Source organism: Oncorhynchus gorbuscha, linkage group LG03 (genome assembly GCF_021184085.1).
Source record: "Oncorhynchus gorbuscha isolate QuinsamMale2020 ecotype Even-year linkage group LG03, OgorEven_v1.0, whole genome shotgun sequence".
Taxonomy (NCBI): domain Eukaryota; kingdom Metazoa; phylum Chordata; class Actinopteri; order Salmoniformes; family Salmonidae; genus Oncorhynchus; species Oncorhynchus gorbuscha.
The window spans coordinates 32,698,942-32,719,543 of NC_060175.1; the positions used below are offsets into that span (position 1 = coordinate 32,698,942).

Consider the following 20,602-nt stretch of genomic DNA (forward strand, 5'->3'; position numbering starts at 1 on the left):
AGCCAAAAGTTTGGACACACCTACTGAGTCAAGGTTATTGCTGTATTTCTTTACTATTTTCTACATTGTAGAATAATAGTGAATACAACAAAACTATGAAATAACACATTTGGAATCATGTAGTAACCAAAAAAGTGTAAAACAAATAAAAATATATTTTATATGAGATTCTAAGTTGCCACCCATTGCTTTGAAGACAGCTTAACTAGGCAAGTCAGTTAAGAACAAATTATTTTTTACAATGACGGCCTACCCTAGCCAAACTCTAACGACGCTGGGCCAATTGTGCGCCACCCTATGGAACTCCCAATCACGCCCAGTTGTGATACAGCCTGGAATCTAAACAGGGTCTGTAGTGACGCCTCTAGCACTGAGATGCAGTGCCTTAGACCGCTGCGCCACTCATGTACCTGTCACTGAGGAGTGGCTTCCGTCTGGTCACTCTACCATGAAGGCCTGATTGGTGGAGTGTTACAGAGATGGTTGTCCTTCTGGAAGGTTCTCCCATCCCCACAGAGGAACTCTGTCAGAATAACCACAGGGTTCTTGGTCACCTCCCTGACCAAGGCCCTTCTCACCCGATTGCTCAGGTTGGCTGGGCGGCCAGCTGTAGGAAGACTGTGGGACCTTATATAGAAATGTGTGCCTTTCCAAATCATGTCCAATCAATTGAATTTACCACAGGTGTACTCCAATCAAGTTGTAGAAACATCTCATGGATGATCAATGGAAACAGGATGGACCTGAGCTCAATTTCGAGTCTCATAGCAAAGGGTTTGAATACTTGTGTACTTGTACTTGTAATACTTTTGTCATTATGGGGTATTGTGTGTAGATTGATGAGGAAACCAATTATTGTAATCAATTTTAGAATAAGGCTGTAACGTAGCAACATTTGGAAAAAGGGAAGGGGTCTTCTGCACTGTATATATTTTTTAACAAAAATAAATACAAATGAATATTACTAGCAACAACAGATTAAACAAATGTTGAAAAAGGGATCCATGGAATAAGTTTAGAGGGTGTAATACAATGTGATATTATTTATCTACAATTTATGTTTTTAACCATGGGCAACATGGGCATAGGAGGCTCACAGGGATATTGGTATCCACAGCATTCCAATTCTATATTTTTCAACTCAATACTTATTGTAATACCCAAAATGACAGATTTTTAAAAAACAAATGCTCTGTTATCTAAGCAAAGTTCACCTAGCCTCATCTATTGCAAATGAAATGGTCTTGGGTACTGTATAAAAACCTATAACTACTACCAGGGCGAGCCCTCTCACAGGTATGCGTTCACTTTTCAGAATTAGACATGTGGGCACAGGATGAATATTGTAAATTAAGGATCATTTTTTAAAGAAAAAAACATCTGCCCCATGTGGGATTAGAACTCACAACCATTGAACTATGAGCCAACCAACTGTCTTAGCAGACTACACCACCAGTCATAGTAGTTGGAAGAAACTACAACCAGCTGACATGACTACCATTATCATCTATTTCTTGTTATGATAGAGGTAGCTATGAATCTAAAAGTATGATCCTCATAGCCTACATGGTTTGTTTTCTTTGTAAAAGCACATAGATGTGTATGAAACGGTAAGCAAAAACATAGAATTTGTTCATATGCTGAAATGTGCCTTACATGTGCCTTTAGTATTTTGTGTAATGTCAGTAGTCGAGTTATGGAAGCATCATGCTAAATATATTGCCACACTCCACTTATCAAGACCATTGCCAAACAAGTTACGCTGTCACCTACTTTTATAGTTAGCCTTGAGGTGGTATATTTTTATTTTATTTATATCTAGAAGGGAGTGTCTTTCATACTGAACACCTCCTTTGAGGACGTATAGGCACCTTCTCAAAGCGCTTCTACATCAGCATTTCAATGGTATATTTGAATCGTTAGGGACAAAAAGAGGTAGATTTACTACTAAAAGACCAAAATATATCACTTTTGCTACGCTGTAAAAATGAGGACTTGACATGTTTCACTATAACTAAGCCTAAAACATCTGATTAAAAAAGAAAGTTGTTTTTCCCATGAAAGTTACTCTTTAAAGCAGCAACAACAAAAAATATCTGTGCCCCATGACAAAATGTGTAGACATGCCGAAAGTAGCTTGAAAACTGCAAAAATTCTCTGTCAATAGGCTGCCCTTTAAAATGTTCCTTCCCAGAAAATGCAATTGTTCGTCTGGCCATGCACTGCTGAAGTCATAGTAAAACTCCTTGTATGCTATTTTTATCTCATTTGAGTTGTGTTCTGATGAAGGTGTCCCTGATGAATTTGCTATCACAAAAGGGGTCCCCTGCGACACCTTGTTTTAGAACCCCTGTTCTATGGTACCTGTGTCTATGATTGTCGGCCATGTTTTAATGTTCACTGTGGCTGCAGCCTCTTTGGAGCGCAGGATCCTCATGAGGTTCTGAGTGGTGAGGATACAGGCAGCTTTACTGACCTGGGGACAGAGAGGCACCACAAACAACATGTTAGTTTGTAGAAAAATATGGTTCCAACTTCCTACCTTAGGAAGACCAAAATAATGACACCCAAACACCATGCTCATAAAATAGCACCCAACCTCATACACTCAGGTGATCAAAAGATAGCACACATACACACTTACGTCAATGATCATGCGGACAGTGGGCAGTGTGGCTGCCAGGTTCTGTGGGTGAGGAGGTCTGACAGTGACAGGAACACAGCCAGCATACAGGCAGCCGTAGAAAGAGGCTATCAGATCAATACCTAGAGTGAGAGACAGAACGAGAAAGTGAAGATAACTGTAAGTCATCCTGAATGGGTATGTATGACTATGCCAGTATCAGTGCCAGTATGACAGATGGACAACAGGACGGACAGACGGAAGGACCCACCAGGAGGGTAGAGCAGCACCACGTTGTTCCCGGTGTTGACGCTGCCTTTCTCTGTGAGAGCCGCTGCAATCTTCTCCGCCCGCTTGTGCAGCTGCACACATGTAGCTGTGGATACAACTAGACCCTGAAGCACAGGAGTTAGAGAGGGTAGGGAAAAGGGGTTTATTTACAACTGGGACCAACTGTATATGGGGGGGGGGGGGGGGGTTCTGTTTATTGTATGTGTGAGAGTGAGTCTATAAGTGTGAGAGTGCTACCTTTGCATTGAGCAGCACATAGAGACAGTGGTCTGGATCAGTCTGTGCCCTCCACTGTAGAGCCTCGGACAAGAACTGGTGCTGAGGAGAGAAAAGAGGGTCAAAGTTCATTCCATAGCAATCATGCCAATATGGATATCAATTTTATATCAATAATTTTTTTTACATTATAATAAATTGATATAAAGTTATGCCAAAATAACCACAAAGAATTATAATATAAGTTTAATTTTGCTGATGGGAGGAACTCGATAGAACTTTAATTTCCTCAAGTTCCTTTCTTAAGTTAAGTCTAAGGTCATGAAGATGGTCAATACAGTCACTCAGCAGTAAATAACCCTGGAGCCAAAATGTCCTCCGTAAGCAGCTTTTCTACCAAGAGGAAGGAAACTGTCACTCCCATTGGCAAATCAACAAGCAAATGGACAATTTAGAACATGCAGCATTAGCCAAACTACTTCTTAAAATAATGAACTGATTTCAGTAGTAGCTAACAGCAATGATTGGGAGAGATCCATTGGGGAGAGAAAGCAAAGCACATAAAGAGGAGATGTGAATGTCTGGAAGATGGCTTGCCAGAGACTGGCCACACAACTCTGCAGATCAGCAAGGCCTGTGTGTGTGTGTGTGTGTGTGTGTGTGTGTGTGTGTGTGTGTGTGTGTGTGTGTGTGTGTGTGTGTGTGTGTGTGTGTGTGTGTGTGTGTGTGTGTGTGTGTGTGTGTGTGTGTGTGTGTGTGTGTGTGTGTGTGTGTGTGTGTGTGTGTGTGTGTGTAGCAACAGTCATCAACAACAACAAAAAATATTCTAATAAATGCAACAGTTGGACAATGGATAAAGATACTCCACATTTTAAAAAAATGTTTTAAATAATCAGATAGACTAAATTATAGCACATAAATATTTTAGTTCAGGGAGTTTGGTGGGAATTCAGGTATTCAACTTATTGTCAAATGTCACTTTTATTTCTTAGAATGCACTCATATATACATTTTCTAGAATCTACTCATATATACATTTTCTAGAATCTACTCATATATACATTTTCTAGAATCTACTCATATATACACATTTTCTAATGCTATTTTATTTTATATTTTGTGTTGAAAAATTGATGTGCCCGATTTGCATGAATACATCTGAAAACCTTAACATAAAGGGGTGGAACAGGGCTGCTACCTCCACAAACTTGCTCTATTTAGGACTACACTCAACTGCGCTGTCTCCACTGTCTCATGAATTACTGTAGTCACGTTCTGTTGCATAATTCAACAAGTGCGTCAATAGCAGGATACCCTCGGATTAAAAACCAACAAGCCTCTAGATGACACCTATCTACACATACTTTACATTGTTTGCGAGATCAGACATAACATCACTACAATCTGTGTTCATTTTTGGAAGTTGCTTTCATTTAAGTTCACCTCATTTGTAAACATTTCAACGATATTAAATTATAACTTTTTTCAATTCCCTAAAAATGAACACCCATCAAATCAAAAGTGATCTTTCTTCTCTTTCTTGTGATGTAAGCGTTGAGACGAGGCATTAAATCCCAGACAAAGCTTTAGTGTTCTTATAGATGCAACGGAAAGACAATGTATTCCATTGAGCCCATTTCAGCCATTACCACGGGGTGTTTGACTGTTTGATTACAACATTTGTGCAGTCGTAATGTTAAAGGGAAAAAACCTCATGGACAAGCAAGAATATGAAAGAGTCGCAGGAGTAAAATGAAAGCAATCAATCTAACGAGATTTAAGTGACAAGTGGATTTTGCACCCCTCAAACACAGGAAACACGTGGCTGAAAAGGACAGCTCCTCAAGTTGGAGGGGCATGCGAGTTGCTAGTGTGTGTTTGTGTATATGTGTACTATTCTGAACATTCAGAGGTGATGGAGGGCAATGGAAGGCATGTGGCATCAGGTGGCATTAAGAGGTACGCCGACAGATTGTCACCATAACTGTGCTGTGATCCAGAAAAATAACAGAAAACTGAATAATACATTGGCACATGCAGATTCCGAGCATTACTTCTGACACCATGCAAGAGCTCACATCTTGCCAGAACTTGCATCCATAGAAAGATCTGTGTGTGCAACTGAAGAATGGCTCCATTCACATTTGGAGCTTCACTGTACAGCACATTCCAGACAGAAGCAAAGGTAGGACCAGGGTGTTACAGAGTTAGAGGGGGCAGTAGCTCTTACCATGATAGTAGGCCACATACGGAGCTATATAGATCCAGAGAGATGGGTGCATTAGGACAGAGGAGAGGAGAGAATGCATCATGTTGCCCACATGGTTTACCAGCTATCTTGTCCTGTCCAACTAAATAGCTAGTAAACACTTATTGGACCACTGGTGGCAACCAATATGGTAGTATTATGCCGCTGGCAGCCCAACAGCATACTGACCGTGAGTCGGCATGCCATTGTTAGTAGTGTTGGCTACCACCAGGTTATTAGTGCCAGCTACCGCTATCGTCCCTACCCTGCTATGGTCCAACGTGCATGTGGGTCCTTTCTAACTGGTGAGATGAGAGAGGTCCTGAGGTGGTCCTACCTTCCTGACCAGGTCCTGGTCCTCGATCATTCCCAGATCCCTGCCTGCTGCCTGGGCTATCCTCTTCCCCGCTACCAGGTTCCCCACCATGATGGAGGCTGGACCCACACCCACTAAAGAGAAAGAGAGAATATGTGAAAGAGAGAATGCATATTTACAATCAGATAAACAGTCCCTAGCTCAAAAGACATGGTAACTGTAAGCCAAATCAATTGCCAAGTTTTGCTGTATGATCCCCTAAACTGAGCCTACTGTACCTGGCTGTTTCTGCCGTGGTTTGGGGAGGTTGGTGACACAGGTATGGGGGCACATGAGGATGTTACAGGGGTGCAGGTTGCCGTCCAGGAAGTTCTGCTTGGTCTCAAAGATGTGGATCCCTCCCAGGTGGGTCTTGGGTAACGTGTTGGCAGGTACCAGGGCTAGGCTGTACAGACCCACCTGGTGGATACTGTCAATGGCCTGGACAATGGACACACACACACACACACACACACACACACACACACACACACACACACACACACACACACACACACACACACACACACACACACACACACACACACACACACACACACACACACACACACACACACACACACACACACACACACACACACAACACTCCTTAGTTAGACAACTTCCCTGTACATTGAAAACAGTGGTGTTTGTTTTGGAATGTACCAAGAAAGAGGTGTTTGTCGGGGGGTTAGCTACCTGCAGTACTCTGCTCATCCACTGGAAGCTGTCCTCCTCACTGGCATCTGGCCTCTGCTCTGCCACAACCACAATCCTCTCATCATAGAACACCGTCACAGAGAAAACCGCAATCCTGACACACACATGCGGATTAGAATGTCTACTCTGCAATGATCCATAGTCACACACACACATGTAGTTGAAGTCGGAAGTTTACATACACTTAGGTTGGAGTCATTAAAACTCGTTTTCAACCACTCCACAATTTTCTTGTTAACAAACTATAGTTTTGGCAAGTCGGTTAGGACATCTACTTTGTGCATGACACAAGTAATTTTTCCAACAATTGTTTACAGAGAGATTATTTCACTTATAATTCACTGTATCACAATTCTAGTGGGTCAGAAGTTTACATACACTAAGTTGATTGTGCCTTTAAACAGCTTGGAAAATTACAGAAAATGATGTCATGGCTTTAGAAGCTTCTGATAGGCTAATTGACATAATTTGAGTCAATTGGAGGTGTACCTGTGGATGTATTTCAAGGCCTACCCTCAAACTCTGTGCCTATTTGCTTGACATCATGGGAAAATCAAAAGAAATCAGCCAAGACCTCAGAAAAAACCATTGTAGACCTCCACAAGTCTGGTTCATCCTTGGGAGCAAAACGCCTGAAGGTACCACGTTCATCTGTACAAACAATAGTACGCAAGTATAAACACCATGGTACCATGCAGCCGTCATACCGCTCAGGAAGGAAACGCGTTCTGTCTCCTAGAGATGAACGTACTTTGGTGTGAAAAGTACAAATCAATCCCACAACAACAGCAAAGGAGCTTGTGAAGATGCTGGAGAAAACAGGTACAAAAGTATCTATATCCACAGTAAAACGAGTCATACTGTATATCGACATAACCTGAAAGGCCACTCAGCAAGGAAGAAGCCACTGCTCCAAAACCGCCATCAAAAAAAGCCAGACTACAGTTTGCAACTGCACATGGGACAAAGTTAGTAGTTTTTGGAGAAATGTCTTCTGGTCTGATGAAACAAAAATAGAACTGTTTGGCCATAATGACCATTGTTATGGTCATGGAGGAAAAAGGGGGAAGCTTGCAAGCCGAAGAACACAATCCCAACCGTGAAGCATGGGGGTGGCAGTATCATGTTGTGGGGGATGCTTTGCTGCATGAGGGACTGGTGCACTTCACAAAATAGATGGCATCATGAGGCAAGAAAATCATGTGGATATATTGAAGCAACATCTCAAGACATCAGTCAGGAAGTTAAAGCTTGGTCACAAATGGGTCTTCCAAATGGACAATGACCCCAAGCATACTTCCAAAGTTGTGGCAAAATGGCTTAAGGACAACAAAGTCAAGCTATTGGAGTGGCCATCACAAAGCCTTGACCTCAATCCTATAGAAAATTTGTGGGCAGAACTGAAAAAGCGTGTGCGAGCAAGGAGGCCTACAATCCTGATTCAGTTACACCAGCTTTGTCAGGTGGAAATATTTATACTCAAGGGGGGTGGCAGCATCATGTTGTGGGGGTGCTTTGCTGCAGGAGGGACTGGTGCACTTCACAAAATAGATGTCATAATCAGGAGGGAAAATGTGGTGGATATATTGAAGCAACATCAGTCAGGAAGTTAATGCTTGGACACAAATGGGTTTTCCAAATGGACAATGACTCCAAGCATACTTCCAAAGTTGTGGACAGCAAAGTCAAGGTATTGGAGTGGCCATCACAAAGCCCCAACCTCAATCCTATTGAAAATGTGTGGGCAGAGCTGAAAATAACATGTACGAGCAAGGAGGCCTACAAACCTGACTTAGTTACACCAGCTCTGTCAGGAGGAATGGGCCAAAATTCACCCAACTTATTGTGGGAAGCTTGTGGAAGGTTCCCAAAATGTTTGGCCCAAGTTAAACAATTTAAAGACAATGCTACCATCTACTTATTGAGTGTATGTAAACTTCTGACCCACTGAGAATGTGATGAAAGAAATAAAAGCTGAAATAAATCATTCTCTACTATTATTCTGACATTTTACACTCTTAAAATAAAGTGGTGATCTTAACTGACCTAAAGCAGGGAATTTTTATTAGGATTAAATGTCAGGAATTGTGAAAAACTGAGTTTAAATGCATTTGGCTAAGGTATATGTAAACTTCCGACTTCGACTGTATTTATTCATTACACATAAATACACATCCACACATAAAGCCGAGAACACCACAATTCCTACCCACACAAAACCACTCTGAAGAAGACAATGCTCTGATCATTTGCTGATCATTCCCAAACCATAGGAATCCCCACCCACTTGAAAATGGTGGAAGCCCTCAATGACAATGTCCACGCAAAAACAAGTTATTTCCCTGTAATGATCGATATACATCTCTATGCTCAATCCCCACTACAATTGACTCACATCGAGCACAAACTGCACAGATCTCATCCAATGTTGATTCAAATACATGCTGACCCATGCGCACACACACACACCGTAATCACCTTCCACGATACACAGTCTTGACAGGCTCCACGGCGAGTGCTGTGGCCACCAAGTCATCAGCATTGTGTCTCCTCCCACTCACCATCAGCAGGCCTTCGTTTTTCCCCACCACAAATATCAGACTGCCCTGTAGAAGGGTTAGACACAGCCGTCAATACAGACTGACACACAAATGCTCACAGATATGGATGCACGCGCACATACACACAACATTCCTACTTACAGGTCCTACAAAGCCTAGGAGTCCAGATCTCACAAAGGGGATCTCTCCAATAGGAGCACCAAGAGTATTGACCGGAATCACCTATAGACAGACATGTTTCATTAAAATGTCTAATAGAAGAAGTGTTGAACAGCATATTGGTGTAAGATATGCTGTAACACATAAGGGGGAATTGAATGGTTGTGGGTCTGTACCTCAAAGGTGTTCTTGGTGACTCCTGGTAGGCCATAGTACATGTTGCCTCCGGCACGAGAGTTCACCACAATCTCCCCTATCTCATCTGTCTTACACAGCTGAGGAGGCCCTTCAGGCTTCACTATACACATCAGAGCTGCAGACACAGAGACAGGCTTCACTATACACATCAGAGACACAGAGACAGGCTTCACTATACACATCAGAGACAGGCTTCACTATACACATCAGAGACAGGCTTCACTATACACATCAGAGACAGGCTTCACTATACACATCAGAGACAGGCTTCACTATACACATCAGAGACAGGCTTCACTATACACATCAGAGACAGGCTTCACTATACACATCAGAGACACAGAGACAGGCTTCACTATACACATCAGAGACAGGCTTCACTATACACATCAGAGACAGGCTTCACTATACACATCAGAGACAGGCTTCACTATACACATCAGAGACAGGCTTCACTATACACATCAGAGACAGGCTTCACTATACACATCAGAGACACAGAGACAGGCTTCACTATACACATCAGAGACAGGCTTCACTATACACATCAGAGACAGGCTTCACTATACACATCAGAGCTGCAGACACAGATACAGGCTTCACTATACACATCAGAGCTGCAGACACAGAGACAGGCTTCACTATACACATCAGAGACACAGAGACAGGCTTCACTATACACATCAGAGACACAGAGACAGGCTTCACTATACACATCAGAGCTGCAGACACAGATACAGGCTTCACTATACACATCAGAGACAGTCTTCACTATACACATCAGAGACAGGCTTCACTATACACATCAGAGCTGCAGACACAGATACAGGCTTCACTATACACATCAGAGACAGGCTTCACTATACACATCAGAGACAGGCTTCCACTATACACATCAGAGCTGCAGACACAGATACAGGCTTCACTACACACATCAGAGACAGGCTTCACTATACACATCAGAGACAGGCTTCACTATACACATCAGAGACAGGCTTCACTATACACATCAGAGCTGCAGACACAGATACAGGCTTCACTATACACATCAGAGACAGGCTTCACTATACACATCAGAGACAGGCTTCCACTATACACATCAGAGCTGCAGACACAGATACAGGCTTCACTACACACAGAGATACAGAGACAGTCAGATGCACACAATAATTCAGAAACCTATTTACACATAAAGAAACAAAATGGACATGCTGTGGAGGTGATTTGGAATCCCACTCTGGTGATGAGTGACTATAGCCAGGCCTGAGACTTCTAAGCCAGTTACACACATACAAATGGATTTCACTCCTGATATCTTTCCCCATTTCTCTCACTCTTCTACACTGTGCACCCCTTATCCCCTTTCCTCACCTCCAGGCATCACGTGACCCACGTCCTGCACGGTGAGGGCAGAGTTCTTGTCCTCCGCATTGACCCTGATGACCCCGTGACTTAGACCCCCCATGGAGAGGATGGCCCTGGCTGGGAGGGGTGTCCCCGGCACCCCCGGCCTGGGCACAGGGCAGGAATTTTACAGAAAAATATACACATACTGCCGAAAGACGATCCTTTTATCCATACATGCATTCAATCATTGAAGGAGCAGTATGTAACTTTAATTTACTCCCATTTGTCCAGAGGCAAATCAGGGTACTACAAACACATTTTGCCAAGTAGCAAAACAAAACACAAACTGTTACATTCGCCAAGAAGAACCATCAGGCCTATCCTACCTGCGGATGGCCACCGTCATGGCCTCAGGGGAGGTGGCACAGGGACAGATGACCTCTGGCTTCAACCCGTGGATCTGGAACACGTTGAGGAAGGCATCGCAGGATGACACCGACCCTAAGGGAGAGACACAGATAGAGACATCTCACAACACTGACCATTTTTAGAGGGAATCTATTCTAACCATACAGAGCTTTGTTTTTCACTTGCAATTGTCCTATTGCATGTGGGACGTTTGCTCTCTGTCAGCCCCACGGACAGCCTGGAAGTTGCCATGCAGACCAGTTCCAAGCATGTCTGCCAGCTGTAGTTCCAGTGTGGCTTCCAGAGACTACATTTCCCTGCATGGACTACATTTCACACTCACAGGGGTTGGCTCCATCAGCAACGATGAGCATGTGCAGTGATTCCAGGCTGGTGTCCCTCTGTTCCCTGTGTGCCATCATGGCCCAGTGCAGGTCACGACACTTCACCAAGGCAACGCGCGCTACGGGGGAAGAGGAGGGACAAATGAGTACATTAACCTCACAGTGTTCTCATGGTCACACAGAGAGAGAGAGAGAGAGTGTGGAGGTGGTGTAACTACCTTTGTGTATGTGGACCCTCTGAACCCAGGAGAGAGGGCAAGCCTTCATCACAGCATAGGGCACACTGATGGTGTGGATCCTGTTCATTACACTCTGAAAGAAGAACAAAATACAACTTATTAAACAAAAATACATATGATATGAAATCAGTTTACCAGTAACTATTATCCTCCCACCGTGAGAACTCCATGCCACAGGCCCATGTCCTTTTTAAAGTCCAGAACGTTCACTAGTGTCTCACCTAAGAACAGAAACAGATAAGTCCCTATGAGAAGCATCCTTTAAACACTTGTTCCCTGTGTATCATCCTCATACAGATGCCATAAACTTACTCTCACGATAGAGTATGCCTCTCTCATATAGAGTAGTTCCTCACCCTCACAGTAGTTGCAGGCCTGGGTCAGTGCTTGGCAATGGGTCAACATGGCCACCTTAGACACAGCCACACCCATCACTGTGCCCTCCTTACTAGCCTTGTACTAGAGGGAGAGAAAACACAATTACTTAAGATTAGATTAAGAGTACACACATATGCACGTGCACACACATCTCACCTCTATGTATGCAGGGTCAGTGTTCGCTGTAGGGATGTGGGGCTGCCAGTCCTTGCCAGGTTTGGTGAGGTACTTGGAATCTGTCACCACCCACTTTAGCCGAGGCCAGCCTATAGGAGACAGTCAATATCATACACCAGCCAATCAACTTCATTAAAAAGAGACTCGTAACGAAAGAGATAAGGTATCACATTTGGATCTCGAGAGACAATAGTTGTGTTTGAGATCGACCAGATTGCAGTCGCCGACTCAATGACTAAAACCACCTGGCTTCCTAAATAACTAATCATTATTATTTGTAGATCAGTCAGTCTACTTTGTCAGTCAGCTGTGACGGAGTAACAGCTGACTGATCTATAAATAATACGTCTGCTAACCTAGAATTCTTTACAATCAGATGCCAACGGCATTGGCGACCGAGAGAATTCTCTTCGATTATAATCAGTCGTTAACACCCCCCCCAAAGCAGACACCTCGACGGCCCTCAAGGAACTTCATTGGACTCTATGTAAACTGGAAACCACATATCCTGAGGCTGCATTCATTGTAGCTGGAAATTTTAACAAGGCTAATCTGAAAACAAGGCTCCCTAAATTTTATCAGCATATCAAATACACAACCTGGGCTGGCAAAATTCTGAATCATTGTTACTCTAACTTCCGCGACACATACAAATCCCTCCCTCGCCCTCCTTTCGGCAAATCTGACCACGACTCCATTTTGTTGCTCCCAGCCTATAGACAGAAACTAAAACAGGAAACGCCCATCCTCAGGTCTGTTCAACGTTGGTCCGACCAATCTGATTCCACGCTTCAAGATTGCTTCGATCACGTGGACTGGGATATGTTCCAGATAGCATCAAACAACAACATTGATGAATACGCTGATTCGGTGAGCGAGTTAATTAGCAAGTGCATCGGTGATGTTGTAGCCACAGTGACTATTAAAACCTTCCCAACCAGAAACCGTGGATTGATGGCAGCATTCGCTCAAAACTGAAAACACGAACCACTGCTTTTAAATCAGGGCAAGGCGACCGGTAACATGACCGAATACAAACAGTGTAGCTATTCCCTCCGCAAGGCAATTAAACAAGCTAAGCGTCAGTATAGAGATAAAGTAGAGACACAATTCAACGGCTTTGACACGAGAGGTATGTGGCAGGGTCTACAGTCAATCACGGACTACAAAAAGAAAACCAGCCCAGTCGCAGACCCCGATGTCTTGCTCCCAGACAGACTAAACAACTTCTTTGCTCGCTTTGAGGAGAATACAGTGCCACTGACACGGCCCGCTACCAAAACCTGCGGGCTCTCCTTCACCGCAGCCAACGTGAGTAAAACATTTACATTTACATTTACATTTAAGTCATTTAGCAGACACTCTTATCCAGAGCGACTTACAATTAAACGTGTTAACCCTCGCAAGGCTGCCGGCCCAGACGGCATCCCTAGCCGCGTCCTCTGAGCATGCGCAGACCAGCTGGCTGGTGTGGTTACAGACATATTCAATCAATCCCCTGTTCTCACATGCTTCAAGAGGGCCACCCTTGTTCCTGTTCCCAAGAAAGCTAAGGAACCTGAGGTAAACGACTATCGCCCTGTAGCACTCACCTCGTCATCATGAAGTACTTTGAGAGACTAGTCAAGGATAATATTTGCTCACCGCCCCAATAGGTCCACAGACGATCACACTGCCCAAACCCATGTGGACAAGAAGAATACCTATGTAAGAATGCTGTTCATTGACTACAGTTCAGCATTTAACACCATTGTACCCTCCAAACTAGTAAATAAACTCGAGACCCTTGGACTTTCCTGGACTTTCTTTTTTTTAACCCCCTTTTTTGTGCTATCCAATTGTTAGTAGTTACGGTCTTGTCTCATCACTGCAACTCCCGTACGGACTTGGGAGAGGCGAAGGTCGAGAGCCATACGTCCTCCGAAACACAACACAACCAAACCACACTGCTTCTTGACACAGCCAACCCGGAAGCCAGCCGCACCAATGTTTGGAAGGAAACACAGTACACCTAGCGACCTGGTCAATGTGCACTGTGCCCGGCCCGCCACAGGAGTCGCTAGTGCGCGATGAGACAAGGATATCTCTGTCGGCCAAACCCTCCATAACCCGGATGGCGCTGGGCCAATTGTGCGCTGCTCCATGGGCCTCCCAGTCGCGGCAGTCTGCGGCAGAGCCTGGACTCGAAACCAGAGTCTCTGGTGGTACAGCTAGCACTGCGGTGCAGTTTCTTAGACAACTGTGCCACCCGGGAGGACTGGTCCTAGACTTTCTGACAGGACACTCTCAGGTGGTGAGGGTAGGAAACAACATCTCCACCCCGCTGATCCTCAACACTGCGGCCCCACAAAGGTGCGTTCTCAGCCCTCTCCTGTACTCCTTGTTCACCAATGACTGCCGGGCCATGCACACCTCCAACTCAATCATCAAGTTTGCAGATGATACTACAGTGGTATGCTTGAAAACCAACAACGACGAGACGGCCTAGAGGGAGGAGGTGAGGGCCCTTGGAGTGTGGTGTCAGGAAAATAACCTCACACTCAAAGTCAACAAAACAAAGGAGATGATCGTGGACTTCAGGAAACAGCAGAGGGAGCGCCCTCCTATTCACATGGACTGGACAGTAGTGGAGAAGGTGGAAAGTTTTAAGTTCCTCGGCGTACACATCACGGATGAAGAGACGCAACAGCACCTCTTCAACCTCAGGAGGCTGAAGAAATTTGGCTTGTCAGCAAAAGCACTCACAAACTTTTACAGATGCACAATCGAGAGCATCCTGAGAGAGTATCACCGCCTGGTACGGCAACTGCTCCACCCACGACCGTAAGGCTCTCCAGAGGGTCGTGAGGTCGGCACAACGCATCACCGGGGGCAAACTACCTGCCATCCAGGACACCTAGACCACCTGATGTCACAGGAAGGCCAAAAGGATCAGAGGACAACAACCACCCAAGCCACTGCCTGTTCACCCCGCTATCATCCAGAAGGCGAGGTCAGTACAGGTGCATCAAAGGTGGGACCGAGAGACTGAAAAAACGGTTCTATCTCAAGGCCATCAGACTGTTAAACAGCCATCACTAACATTGAGTGGCTGCTGCCAACATACTGATTCAAATCTCCAGCCACTTTAATAATAAAAAATTGGATGTAATAAATGTATCACTAGTCACTTTAACCTTTTGTGACTAGGGGCAGTATTTTCATTTTTGGAAAAATAACGTTCCCGTAGTAAACGGGATATTTTGTCAGGACAAGGTGCTATAATATGCATCTAATTGACAGCTTAGGATAGAAAACACTAATGTTTCCAAAACTGTAAAAATATTGTCTGTGAGTATAATATAACTGATATTGCAGGCGAAAGCCTGAGAAAAATCCAATCCGGAAGTGACTCATATTTTGAAAGCTCTGCGTTCCAATGTGTCCCTATTGAGCAGTGAATGGGCTATCAACCAGATAACTTTTTCTCCGTATTCCCCAAGGTGTCGACAGCATTGTGACGTAGTTTTACGCATTTATGTTGAAGAATACCCGTAAGCGCTACATTGCGCAAGTGGTCACCTGATGCTCTCAGAGTGATTCTCGCGTAAAATACAGAGGTAGCCATTATTCCAATCGGTCCTACTGAAAAACCAATTGTCCCGGTGGATATATTATCGAATAGATATTTGAAAAACACCTTGAGGATTGATTATAAACAACGTTTGCCATGTTTCTGTCGATATTATGGAGATCATTTGGAATATTTTTTCGGCGTTTTCGTGAATGCAATTTCCGGGCGATTTCTCAGCCAAACGTGAAGAAGAAACAGAACTATTTCGCCACAAAAATAAGATTTTTGGAAAAAAGGAACATTGGCAATCTAACTGGGAGTCTCGTGAGTGAAAACATCCGAAGCTCATCAAAGGTAAACAATTTAATTTGATTGCTTTTCTGATCACATTGTATGATTTTTAAGTAATTAATTTGCCTTTTATTGCATGACATAAGTATTTGATCACCTACCAACCAGTAAGAATTCCGTCTCTCACAGACCTGTTAGTTTTTCTTTAAGAAGCCCTCCTGTTCTCCACTCGTTACCTGTATTAACTGCACCTATTTGAACTCGTTACCTGTATAAAAGACACCTGTCCACACACTCAATCAAACAGACTCCAACCTTTCCACAATGACCAAGACCAGAGAGCTGTGTAAGGACATCAGGGATAAAATTGTAGACCCGCACAAGGCTGGGATGGGCTACAGGACAATAGGCAAGCAGCTTGGTGAGAAGGCAACAACTGTTGGCGCAATTATTAGAAAATGGAAGAAGTTCAAGATGACGGTCAATCACTCTCGGTCTGGGGCTCTCACCTCGTGGGGGATCAATGATCATGAGGAAGGTGAGGGATCAGCCCAGAACTACACGGCAGGACCTGGTCAATGACCTGAAGAGAGCTGGGACCACAGTCTCAAAGAAAACCATTAGTAACACACTACACCGTCATGGATAAAAATCCTGCAGCGCATGCAAGATCCCCCTGCTCAAGCCAGAGCATGTCCAGGCCCGTCTCATCGCTCATCCATATATTTATATGTACATATTCTTATTAATTCCTTTACACTTGTGTGTAAAACGTAGTTGTTGTGAAATTGTTAGATTACTTGCTAGATATTACTGCATGGTCGGAATTAGAAGCACAAGCATTTTGCTATAATTTGATTTGATTTCACATTGATGCTCTGGAACACGGCCAGTAATAGAGGCAGCTTCTGACCTTTAAACTGTAGAATCTCTCCGGTGGGCATCTTGGGAAGTCCCTTCAGACAGATCTCACTGGTCAGAGCCAAACTCACACTACAGCTGCCCAAAAGGAAGCCTACCTGACTACTGCCTGCATCCTGGTGGCAGAACAACAATGACACATGGAGTAAATCACAGAGCAGATATACAGTTGCTTGCGAAAGTATTCACCCCCTGGCATTTTTCCTATTTTGTTGCCTTACAACTTGGATTTTGGGGGGGTTTGTATCATTTGATTTACACAACATGCCTACCACTTTGAAGATGCTAAATATTTTTTATTGTGAAACAAACAAGGAATAAGACTCCAAAAAACAGAAAACTTGAGCGTGCATAACTATTCATTCCCCCCCAAAGTCAATATTTTTTAGAGCCACCTTTTGCAGTAATTACAGCTGCAAGTCTCTTGGGGTATGTCTCTATAAGCTTGGCACGTCTAGCCACTGAGATTTTTGCTTATTCATCAAGGCAAAACTGCTCTAGCTCCTTCAAATTGGATGGGTTCATATGGTGTACAGCAATCTTTAAGTCATACCATAGATTCTCAATTGGATTGAGGTCTGGGCTTTGACTAGGCCGTTCCAAGACATTTAAATATTTCCCCTTAAACCATTTGAGTGTTGCTTTAGCAGTATGCTTAGGGTCAGTGTCCTGCTGGAAGGTGAACCTCCGTCCCAGTCTCAACTCTCTGGAAGATTGAAACAGGTTTCCCGCAAGAATTTCCTTGTATTTAGCACCATCCATCCTTCCTTCAATTCTGACCAGTTTCCCAGTCCCTGCCGATGAAAAACATCCCCAAAGCATGATGCTGCCACCACCATGCTTCACTGTGGGGATGCTATTCTCGGGGTGATGAGAGGTGTTGGGTTTGCGCCAGACATAGCGTTTTCCTTGATGGCCAAAAAGCAACATTTTTGTCTCATCTGACCAGAGTACCTTCTTCCAAATGTTTGGGGAGTCTCCCACATGCCTTTTGGCGAACACCAAACGTGTTTGGTTTGCTTATTTTTTTCTTTCAGCAATGGCTTTTTTCTGTCCACTCTTCAGTAAAGCCCAGCTATGTCGAGTGTACGGCTTAAAGTGGTTCTATGGACAGAAACTCCGATCTCTGCTGTGGAGCTTTGCAGGTCCTTCAGGGTCATCTTTGGTCTCTTTGTTGCCTCTCGGATTAATGCCCTCATTGCCTGGTCTGTGTGTTTTGGTGGGCGGCCCTCTCTTTGCAGGTTTGTTGTGGTGCCATATTCTTTCCAATTTTAATAATGGATTTAATGGTGCTCTGTGGATGTTCAAAGTTTCTGATATTTTTTTATAACCTAACACTGATCTGTACTTCTCCACAACTTTGTCCCTGATCTGTTTGGAGAGCTCCTTGGTCTTCATGGTGCCCCTTGCTTCGTGGTGTTGCAGACTTTGGGGCCTTTCAGAACAGGTGTTTATATACTGAGATCATGTGACAGATCATGTGACACTTAGATTGCACACAGGTGGACTTTATTTAACTAATTATGTGACTTCTGAACGTAATTGGATGCACCAGATCTTATTTAGGGGCTTCATAGCAAATACATATGCACACACCACTTTTCCCTTTTTTTGAAACAAGTGTTTTTTTTATTTCACTTCACCAATTTGAACTTTTTGTGTATGTCCATTACATGAAATCCAAATAAAAATCAATTTAAATTACAGGCTGTAATGCCTCAAAATAAGAAAAATGCCAAGGGGGGGATGAATACTTTTGCAAATGCACTGTAACAGCATGTCAATGTCAGTTTGAATAAGTTCCTATGGCATGTCCCTTACCTTGCGAGACAGAGGTACCTCTATAGGGACAGGGATGACCTCAGCTAGCAGGCAGCCATAGAAGGCCACCAAAAACATCCCAGGGTCACTGTTAGGGTACACTAGAGCCACCTACCGGAGAAAAAAAAACTAAGTTGATGTATGGACCTCAAAGGTCCACTATGCAGAAATTGCGCCGCCATTTCCTGTTTGCTAAAATACAAATAGTTCGCCTCATTTCAGTTTGTCAAAAAACAAGCAAGTATTCTGTAGCGTAAAGAATCATTGTACCATCTAAACCATTATCAAATATATTTTCTATAAGCAAAAATATTGTATTTTCAGCTGTTTGAATCTGTTGTACAAAATCAAATTAAAACATGAAAAGTTTAAGCATGGGAAGCATAGAAATAGTGCACATAGAATATATCTACCGCTTCTTAGACATGGGCTCAATGAGAATGACAGATCTATAACAACAATTTTGAAGGGAATTTGGTCAGATTGACCAAAAAGTTACACATTGCAGCTTTAATGTATGGGATTGTTTTGACGCTATATCATTACGACGCAGAGGGAAGTAGAAGTAGTGTGAGTCGGTGTGTCTCACCCTGTCCCCAGGCTTGAGGACCTGCTCGTTCTTGGGCCCCAGTTTATTGAGGAGGGTGTAGGCCAACTTCACACTGCGGCTCCACAGCTTTCCTGATGGAGGGAGAAGGGGAGGAGGGAGGAGAAGAGAGGAAAGAGGGAGGGCGGGCATCGTAAATAACAGTGGCACACTCTGACAATCAATCTCATACTCCTCCTTTCATAACCCTCCATTACTTTGATTACTCTATCCACACCATGTCTACAGTATAGTACCAACCATATCCTAAAATAATACAAGAAATAAATGATCCAGGGCCAGACCTTGAACCTCCCTATATAGTAAGTAGAGTTATTTAAATGTAAGCAATCATATTACCGTGAGGGGGTTAAGACTAACGTACCGTACGTCAGTGTGTACAGGGGTTTGTGTGTGGGCCAAGTTTCTTACAGTACATCAGTGTGTACAGGGGTTTGTGTGTGGGCCAAGTTTCTTACAGTACATCAGTGTGTACAGGGGTTTGTGTGTGGGCCAAGTTTCTTACAGTACATCAGTCTGTACAGGGGTTTGCAGTGTGGGCCAAGTTTCTTACAGTACATCAGTGTGTACAGGGGTTTGTGTGTGGGCCAAGTTTCTTACAGTACATCAGTGTGTACAGGGGTTTGTTGTGGGCCAAGTTTCTTACAGTACATCAGTTTACAGGGGTTTGTGTGTGGGCCAAGTTTCTTACAGTACATCAGTGTGTACAGGGGTTTGTGTGTGGGCCAAGTTTCTTACAGTACATCAGTGTGTACAGGGGTTTGTGTGTGGGCCAAGTTTCTTACAGTACATCAGTGTGTACAGGGGTTTGTGTGTGGGCCAAGTTTCTTACAGTACATCAGTGTGTACAGGGGTTTGTGTGTGGGCCAAGTTTCTTACAGTACATCAGTGTGTACAGGGGTTTGTGTGTGGGCCAAGTTTCTTACAGTACATCAGTGTGTACAGGGGTTTGTGTGTGGGCCAAGTTTCTTACAGTACATCAGTGTTTCTTGTACAGTGTGGGGTTTGTGTGTGGGCCAAGTTTCTTACAGTACATCAGTGTGTACAGGGGGTTTGTGTGTGGGCCAAGTTTCTTACAGTACATCAGTGTGTACAGGGGTTTTGTGTGTGGGCCAAGTTTCTTACAGTACATCAGTGTGTACAGG

The 20,602-nt window shown here is 43.8% G+C and overlaps 1 protein-coding gene across 7 annotated transcripts in view; it reads right to left on the reverse strand.

The window, feature by feature from the left end:
- The window catches only part of LOC124031239 (disco-interacting protein 2 homolog B-A-like), an 89,863-nt gene that overhangs the window by 10,818 nt on the left and 58,443 nt on the right, over positions 1 to 20,602 (reverse strand). For 4 of the 7 annotated variants that reach the window (XM_046342280.1, XM_046342284.1, XM_046342281.1 and 1 more), the window contains 21 exons: positions 19,440 to 19,531; positions 18,851 to 18,961; positions 17,022 to 17,145; positions 12,244 to 12,353; positions 12,066 to 12,168; positions 11,866 to 11,930; positions 11,689 to 11,782; positions 11,470 to 11,589; positions 11,105 to 11,219; positions 10,743 to 10,882; positions 9,350 to 9,486; positions 9,156 to 9,236; positions 8,932 to 9,059; positions 6,433 to 6,547; positions 5,973 to 6,174; positions 5,716 to 5,828; positions 5,361 to 5,384; positions 3,152 to 3,232; positions 2,895 to 3,018; positions 2,645 to 2,766; positions 2,365 to 2,476 (listed from right to left, as the gene is read on the reverse strand). In XM_046342280.1, the coding sequence (XP_046198236.1) occupies positions 2,365 to 2,476; positions 2,645 to 2,766; positions 2,895 to 3,018; positions 3,152 to 3,232; positions 5,361 to 5,384; positions 5,716 to 5,828; positions 5,973 to 6,174; positions 6,433 to 6,547; positions 8,932 to 9,059; positions 9,156 to 9,236; positions 9,350 to 9,486; positions 10,743 to 10,882; positions 11,105 to 11,219; positions 11,470 to 11,589; positions 11,689 to 11,782; positions 11,866 to 11,930; positions 12,066 to 12,168; positions 12,244 to 12,353; positions 17,022 to 17,145; positions 18,851 to 18,961; positions 19,440 to 19,531 (2,313 nt within the window). The remainder of the gene's footprint in view (positions 1 to 2,364; positions 2,477 to 2,644; positions 2,767 to 2,894; positions 3,019 to 3,151; positions 3,233 to 5,360; positions 5,385 to 5,715; positions 5,829 to 5,972; positions 6,175 to 6,432; positions 6,548 to 8,931; positions 9,060 to 9,155; positions 9,237 to 9,349; positions 9,487 to 10,742; positions 10,883 to 11,104; positions 11,220 to 11,469; positions 11,590 to 11,688; positions 11,783 to 11,865; positions 11,931 to 12,065; positions 12,169 to 12,243; positions 12,354 to 17,021; positions 17,146 to 18,850; positions 18,962 to 19,439; positions 19,532 to 20,602) is intronic. The other 3 variants (XM_046342285.1, XM_046342283.1, XM_046342282.1) reach the window with 1 other exon arrangement.